The sequence below is a fragment of the Buceros rhinoceros genome, unplaced genomic scaffold (genome assembly GCF_000710305.1).
Source record: "Buceros rhinoceros silvestris isolate BGI_N320 unplaced genomic scaffold, ASM71030v1 scaffold10382, whole genome shotgun sequence".
NCBI classification, from domain to species: domain Eukaryota; kingdom Metazoa; phylum Chordata; class Aves; order Bucerotiformes; family Bucerotidae; genus Buceros; species Buceros rhinoceros.
The window spans coordinates 30,757-39,197 of NW_010398316.1; the positions used below are offsets into that span (position 1 = coordinate 30,757).

At 41.2% G+C, this 8,441-nt stretch overlaps 1 protein-coding gene across 1 annotated transcript in view; it reads right to left on the reverse strand.

The window, feature by feature from the left end:
* Window positions 1-4,564: 4,564 nt before the first annotated feature.
* LOC104488954 (regulator of cell cycle RGCC-like) overlaps window positions 4,565-8,441 on the reverse strand; it is a 4,158-nt gene continuing 281 nt past the window's right edge. The window contains exons 2-4 of the mRNA XM_010131062.1: window positions 8,069-8,176; window positions 6,529-6,591; window positions 4,565-4,897 (exon numbers count right to left, since the gene is read on the reverse strand). Coding sequence (XP_010129364.1) covers window positions 4,890-4,897; window positions 6,529-6,591; window positions 8,069-8,176 — 179 coding nt within the window. The 3' untranslated portion in view covers window positions 4,565-4,889. The remainder of the gene's footprint in view (window positions 4,898-6,528; window positions 6,592-8,068; window positions 8,177-8,441) is intronic.

Here is an 8,441-nt window from a genome sequence, read left to right on the forward strand (position 1 = left end):
ATTGGCCAGTTTGGGTCAGCTGTACTGCCTGTGTCTTCTCCCAGCTTCTTGTGCCCCTCCAGCCTTCTCACTGGCATGAGAAGCTGGAAAGAATGAACACTACTTAGCGAAAACTAAAACATCAGTGTGTTATCAACATTACTGTCATACTAAATCCAAAACACACCACTGTACCAGCTACTAGGAAGAAAATTAACTCTATTCTGGCCAAAACCAGGACTGCTAGCTGGATTTCCTTTTTTTTTTTTTTTTTTGGAAACGCGAAGCCTGCATATATACCAAAGTGCCGTGATTTGTTTTTTGAATCAAGGACAATGTTCTTGACTATAAAAACTGATCTGAAGTACATTATAAACAGAAAACCAAAGGATGGCAGTCAGTATTACAGCCAAGCGCTCTGGAGAAGGCACCACTTACTTCCAGCTTGAAGCCCATTTAAGCATCCCCAAGCCTCACAAAGCCAGCAGTGAGCTCTGATCCCTTGGGAGAATGGAGGCACAGGCCTCTAGTCTGTAGTTTTTAAAAGCTAAACTGACATATATTTTAGTTTCCAAAACATAGACGTGGAAGAGCAAAAGCAACCAAAGCATTAGCGTCCCTTTGCATTGACCGGCCTGTTTTAATCCCACGAGCCAATTTACAACATTTAACTGATAGCTTTGACTCTGTAAGAAAGAAAAGGACCTTGAAATGATCTGGTTTACAACTTTAAGCCAACGAGATATAGCAGCCAGGAACATCTTACATTATCGTGAAGTTATTTAGACAGCTAGAGCTGTTAGCCAGGCTGCAATGAAGTCAGTAATGTAGAAAGGAACGTAGGAAACAGGAGTTCTCCCCACTGAGAATTTGCACTGTCAGTATGCAGAGCTGGATTTAGTTCAAGAGCTGCTGCCATCATACCGGCTTTATGATACTCACTTCGCTTCCAAACATCACAACGTTGGAAGTTTCTCTCCAACAGTCTAGCAGATGTCAAGTCTAGCTCATTTATACATCTTCTGATAAATTGAATCTCATGTAAGATGGGCTCTAGCGTGGTGCAAATACCTCTCAGATGGTCAGTTAGGTCCATCTGAGCTGAACTCTGAGTTCCCCTATAGAGACCCATGCTGCATAGACCTTTCCCACTGGTGAATTCTTTTCATGCAGAGTGTGAAGCAGCCAGACAATGATCTAAAAGCAACAAGTAACGATACGGGTTGAAAAAAATCTGTGTGTGCAGACACAAATATTTCCCAGGAGGCAGAAGCACCCTGTGTGGGCTTTCTCTTTGCAAGTATCCACTACTAAATCAAGGCTTAAATGAATCTGTGAAGCTCTGAACACGGTTTCGTCCCCTCTCTGACCCTTTGCATTAGGTAACCGTGCTGAAAACCAGTACCACACCCAGCAGTACTGCACAGCAAATCTCAGTAATGAAGGAGGGGGGAAGGCACGGGGACAATGGGCTGCAGGAGCTGGCAGGGATTGAGCCTTTCCCTAAAAACAAGCTCTGACATTGCTAACGCAAGTTTCTTCCTCCCTCCCAAAAACTCACCTGACTGCCAGTGGATCAGTAGTGGCTACAGACACACATGCAGCCAGGGAAAAAAAAAAAAAAAAAAAAAAAAAAAAAAAAAAAAAAAAAAAAAAACAAACCACAAACCAAAAACTTCCTTTGGCTCTTCTCTCTCCCCTGTTAAGGGATCAGAAAAGTGAGCACGTTACCAAGCTTAATGAGTTACCACACATCAGGTGAGCCTGGGTGATGGCACCGAGGACACACACAGTCAACAGCAAACCCAAGATAAGACACATTAGCTCAAGCCTCAGAGATGGAGGTTTAAACTAATCCATTTAACCTTGAATTTGCAGTAGGTGAAGAGCATATGTGCAAATAATTGCTGCGCCTCACCTTACACAGGTCAAGCTGCAGCAATACATCTTAGTCTAAGCTCCCTGTTTCCATTTTCTGGATGCATGACATTAGCGTAACAGGGCTGAGACCCCCTTCTGAACCCAAATTCAGCATCTCAGCATGAGAGGGAGGTCAAAACAGGGGATTAAAAAGTCAGGCTGGACCAAAAGGGCAGTGCAGCCTCCAGCAGTGCTCACTGGGGACAGAGTATTGCAGGAACTTTTCCCAGCAATTCATTTTTCAGTGCCATACGTAATTTGATGATGGACTTAAGTCATAAGCATACTCCAGTGAAATGACATCTACATTAGCGCCTTCCTTCAGACACACCAAGATGTTCAAAACTGAGCATAATAAACTGCAGGGAATTCAGATCAACAGCTCTGCAGAAGATGCTCCCAGATTTTGCAGCTGATGATCTCCAGAACTGCTGTATAAGCAAGCAGAAGTCTCCACCTGTTCGTGAGTAAATAAGATTAAAAAAACCAAACAGATGGTGACTTAATCCACAATTCCATCCCCAGCTGACATTACACAAAATGAGGAACATGCCTTGCTTTAAACCTTTGCTTATACTGGAAAAATCTTCAAAATCGGGTGTCTGTAAGGACAGAGTATTGCCATTCCAAAGAACTGTACTCATTTGGTGGTTTCACACAGTGTTTGAAGTTAGATGTCTCCCTTTACAGATTACAGGCCCAGGGTGTTCAACGGGATTGAGCAACAACTGAATATGCAGAGGGAAAGTTGCCAAATGCCTCAAAGAATCCAACCTCAGGAACAGAGGAACAAACAGCTCCTCCATCTCCCGCCACCTCATGATCGCTTCAGGTGGCCTCCTCTGAAACTCGTGGCTTATTTAACACACACTTAGTTGGGGTATTCTGCCTTCAAGATGGTAACATTCACCACCAATCCATTGCTCACCCTGCCAAAGAGCATTAAAATGCAGAAAAACACCCAAAACTGCTGCTGCTATTCAAGGAACTCTAAAAACATGCCTTAAGCTAATGACACTTCTTGAAAAGAAAAAGCTTGTCTCCATTGTCCTGGTTTCCCTTCCTTCAGCTCCTACTGAAAGGCTAGAAGTGCCTTTCCATGTTAGAGCAAGTCCTGCACCACCCAAGGGAACTCCCCTCACTGGCTTTGCACAGCAACACATCCCTTCGGACCAGGCTCCCCTCTCAGGTTCACAGAGGCAGCCAAAAGGAGGATTTTCTCCTTTGTCGTTTATAGCGTAGTAGCAGCGAATGTTCACAGTGCTCTGGCTTTGCCAGAGCAAGCCTGCCTTGCTGCTCAAAATGGGCTTCCTGTTGTGCAGTAGCCTCCAAGAAGGTCCCAGAGCATATAGTACCATGTCACTGTCTCAAACTTGGGCCATTCCACCTTCCTTCACAGGTTGTATAGTTAACCCACAGCAGCATGAAATGTCACCTTCCTAAATCAGTTCACCCTGTTTCTATTCTAAGGCACAATTTATCACCCAAATCTGCTGTAGGAAATATTGAAAGGTGTCATTCCTCTTCAGAAAAATGCTCCACCATCTTATACTGCCTTTCTGCCTGACATCGGAAAAAAAAAATCCTATACACATTCACCTCAAGAATGTTTCAGACAGATTAAGAAGTACTTGGTTCAGAATTTCATTTTCTTACCAAAGAATAAAACTGGTAAAATCATACCGTATTTAATAAGACTCAGGCATTTTGGTCAATTTTTAGGAAATCTAAAGCAGGGAGATGGATTTGCATCATCCTCATTGTGTTCCTGTTAGCAAATACACAGTGAACTTTCCCCTAGCTGCAGCAGGCAGGTCCAAATCCATCCTTTAAGGTCCCTAAGCAGCCAGTTGGTAACTGTGCCACAGGCACAGCCACATCCTTCTCCAGACACACTCAGAGATAACAGACCAAGGGGGAACAATATCTGAACCACTCATACAACTGCTCACTGGCCTGCATTGGTCAAAAAAAGACCTGGAGTTTGAACAAGCCCAGCTCACTTGGTCTGAACACATTGGAGAGCAAACACGTGAACAGCTCCAGCAGGAGAGCCAAGCATAACGCCTGCAGCAGCCCAAGGAGAGCTCACATAATGGCATCTCCAGTGCCTAATGCATATGGAAAGAATCGGGCTCCTTGTAAAAATGCAAGTTTACCTTCCACTCTCAGTGTAACACTGGTGGCCAGGAAGTCTTTTTAGAATGGTAGAGTGCTTTGGACCCAAGGGTCATCCAGAAACATGCATTTTCTTGGTGCCTTTAAAGCCATGGGCCTAAATGTCTGACCTCCCAGCTAGTACTTCATGGAGAATGATTTTACAGGTACCTTTTACACGGGGCTTGTGATAGGTGTTATTGTTCAAATCTCTAAAGTCAGTGTTATTCCATTTGTATTAAAGCAAATCTGAAGTAACACTTTGACCAATTTTATTATTTTCTGGATTCTATTAATTTTACATCGTATAAAATTCTCTTATTTACATTTTTCTTTTCAAATTGCTTAAAGTTCCACACGAAGCCAGCATAACACATTTTGCCTAACCCCCTTATCAATGTTTTAAAGCTTGATGTTTTCACTAAGAGCTTAACTGGTACTTATGTTTCGTAATGTTCACACGAAGATTTCAGACATCTGGATTCCAGTTCAGAGTTTATTTGCATACAAAAATATATTATAATGGAAAAAGGCATTAAAAGTTCTCACTATATAAAATTACAAATATATTTTCATTAAAGCAACTTTAAATTAAAACCCAAGCTATATTTTAAAGCTAAATGCAGCTGTAACACTTAAGTTATCTTATTCCATTTGCTGCAAAATAAAGAAAATGATGTTGCCAGTTAAATACTTGTAGGAGTTTACAAAGGTTAAATTCAGAAGGTGAGAATATTGGGTGGCAAAGTTATCAGACAAGGGCAGCAGTTCTCAGTGATGTCACTTATCCTTCAGATGACATTCACAGGCAGGCACAATGCCAGATACTCATTTCACATACCTGGAAATACAAAACAAGCAAGATCATTAAGTTCTATATGAAATAAAATAGCATGTTGTTGACATATCAGACACCCAATCTGTGCCCAGCTTGCTAGGCTGCCTGACAGGCCAAAAATATTTTTTCTAATTAAGATGAGAGCGAAAATGTTAGGGTGTAAAAATTCAAGGCAATTACTGTTCAAATGAGTGCATTAGGCTTGAAAAGACAGCTGTGTGGAGTTCCGTGTAACCCCAAGCATAAAAATCAACTCCTCAAAACTGTGATGATAAATATCAGATGGGAGTTGGACTTTTTGCTCACAATTTTCATGTCTTACACTGATACCTTATCATGCAAGTGACATTGTATAAATGAGACATGTGCTGAAATCACTAGATTTGCTTAGTTGGGACAAAAATAAATCCCAAGAAAAACCCAACAAAACCCCAAAACCCACCATGGCAGGTGGCAATCCCTGACCTCACCCTCATAGGGACAACAAAACCTATGTATTATAGGCAGTCCCGTAAGAGTTAGCTGCAATGTGGCTGTGCAAGGTACAGCAGTGCAAATATTTGCTGGTTTGAGGTTTTGCTGTTCTACATTAACCTTCAAAAACTCAGAAGTTTCAGAAAAAACAGTCAATTAGGTTTCAGGGTAAAGATGGAGTTAGCTCAAGTATACAACCATGACAGAAGTCAGGAAACTAGAAATATTTTAAGTAAGAGAAGTGAAACCAGGATTAAAACACAAGTAAGACAACAGGGAAGCAGGAAGGCCATAGGGCAGCTGTTTTAAGTCCAAGGCAGATGGCCAAGGCTTCAGGAATTACAGGGAAGGGAAAATACCTAATTAATACAAGAAATGGTCAGTTCAGAGTTCATTGGGGGATTTTGTTCATGCTGCTATTTAGGTCTAGTCCTACAATTTGTTCTGGGCTCTAGTCTGGTTCCATAAAAAACCCCACACTATCATGTCTGTAAGGAAGAAGCAAAAAGAATAGGCAGAGGATGTGGCTGGGAATGGGGGGGGGGGTGTCCTTTAAAAATCATAATGAAGAATCTAGTGCTGTAACTAGAAAATTCAATTTCTAGATAGTGACAGAAAAAGTGATCTAAATTCCATTCCTCATAAAGACAAACAGGATTTTGACATTTATTCTCAGTCCACAGATACAGATATTTGTTCCTTAATTCTTCCATAAAGCAAAGTCTAGAATAAAAAGGCTTCCCTCACCTACAGTAACTCCCCCAGGTACTTAGCTTTATGGTGAAGAAACAAAGCACCACTTTAGCCAAGTTTTGAGTATTTAAAAATGATGTTTACTTTATCTATACACTGTCAAGGAAGGGTGAATTGCAGCAGCCTCAGAGGTGGGGACAGGGGGTTCACTGGAGGACAGCCTTTGTCACACAAGCTGAACCACGTGTCTTGAACATTCAGGCAAAGACCAGAATCTGGCTTATTTTACCTTCTTACCCACATAATGATCCATAGGACTAGCAAGCTAAAATTAAGCCACATTATATAAAATTATTGCAACCCTTACCACCCCTCCAACCCATCCACACCCACCCCCCATATAGTAGCTTTCATCACTCTTTGACAGTAACAAGTGAGATGCATCCTACTAATAAAAATCTACTTACTTGCTAGTGTCCTGTCAAGATCAGCAATGAAGTCTTCCAGTTCTTTTGTGTCTCCAAGCTTTGCTGCAAAATAAGAGCCAATACTAGTTAGAAATTACATATTTCTCTGGCCAGAAGGAACACTGGAACCACATAATCCCCCGGATAATTTTTATATCAAACATGCTGTGGATTATTTTCAGGTTCAGTAGGGTTGCTGCAATGTCCAAATGCATTCTTAGAAAACAGGGGAGACAATTAAAATTCTAGTTTTTATAGTTCTCCATTTGACAGAAGCAAAGCAAATCTTTGTTTAGTTTCCTTAAAAAGCAAGGGTTGAAATGCAGAAAAAAAGCTATATGTCAAGTAATCCATGTCCTGGCTGCTGTGGGAGTCTCTTATTGCATCTATTCAGATATTGCATTCATGGCCCTAATCAAACCCCCACCCAGTCAGCTCCCAGTCCTACCCAAGTCTAAGCCTCTTAAATCATGTCGCTACCACTTGTTTGCTGTGAGGTCACATCCTTTGATCTTGGTCCATATACTATAAATTTGGATTCAAACATCCACCTAAGTTTCCACTCTTAGGACACCACTGGTTCCATTCAGTCTAGTTTTACAGCAAGTGGCTTCCTTTTGTCATTTCTGTGGTCTATCCCAAGCCAGTTCCAACTTCTTTTCTGTTCTTCTGCCTTCGCATCAGGAAGAGCATCTTGACCCTTCATGTAATTCCTTGCCAAGCATTTTCTGTCAAACTGAACTGTTATTTTGTTGCTTCTTATTAGCTATTACTCATTTTCTCCCTCATATCATGCTAATTAGAAAGAAAGCTTTTAACTTGGATTTCTGTGACAGGTCATTGCAGAAAAGACATGAAAGCATGAAAAGCTCTTGAGCATGCATCTGAAGACTAGCTGTAATGAAAGCACCAAGCACATATGTATGATTGTTCATTTGTTGATATGTCTACTCCAGTATTTATCTAAGTTATCCTGGATGAAATAAGCTTCTGGGGAGTTACATCAGCTGCAAGACAGGGGTCACTCTGAAACAGCATAGCTATAAAGGAGGAAGGAATTACTAGTACGTGGGTTGTATCAGCAGTGCAAGGTCTGTATGGATCTGAGTAATTGTGTTAACTTGAATACCCAGCATGGGGCTTTGGAGGAGTCACCTACTGCGCCTCTGCATTCAGACTATTTCTGCATATAGATGGGGCATGTCAAGCTACTTAGTTGCTTCAGTAAGATGTGAGACAACTTAATTCTTAATATATTCTAAGTAGTTCCACAATTCCTCATCAACCAAAAAACTGAATTTTCTTTAGCTTGGTGTTTCAAAACTGAAAGAGTTGAGGTCACCTGCAAAGATGTGTAGATGCAGTGTGTTATTGCTGCTGTTAAGACAATAACACTTGAATCTGTAGTGCACTCAACAGTAAAACTTGGGGTTTTAAAAAAAAAGAAGAATCAATGCGTGCATGTGAATCATGGCTCACAGAAAGAAGCCTATATAGTTGAGAATTAGGCAGAAACACCAACAGTTAAAATTAAGTGTACCTTTACATGGAGTTACTGATGGAGATGGCAAGCTTGGAGTAGATGGAGTTGGAGAGTTAAGCTTTTCATCACTGAGGCTGAAACTATTCCTGTAGAGTGAATCTGCACCTGTAAAAAGTTACATAACAAAATTAACACCTGCAGCAATTTCGCAACAGAATTAAAACCAGGAATCAGGCCTTTCCTATATGGGCTTCAAATCTGTAGAACACAAATTTACAGAACTCAAAACCAAAGGGACAATTAAATCATGTATTGTACAAAGGCTGTTGTTCCCACACCTACCATTAAAAAGGAAGCAGTCCTAGACAAAACCCTCACCTCCAGAAAGGGAAGTGTGAGCTTCCCCTGCGGTCAGCATAATTGGGAAAAT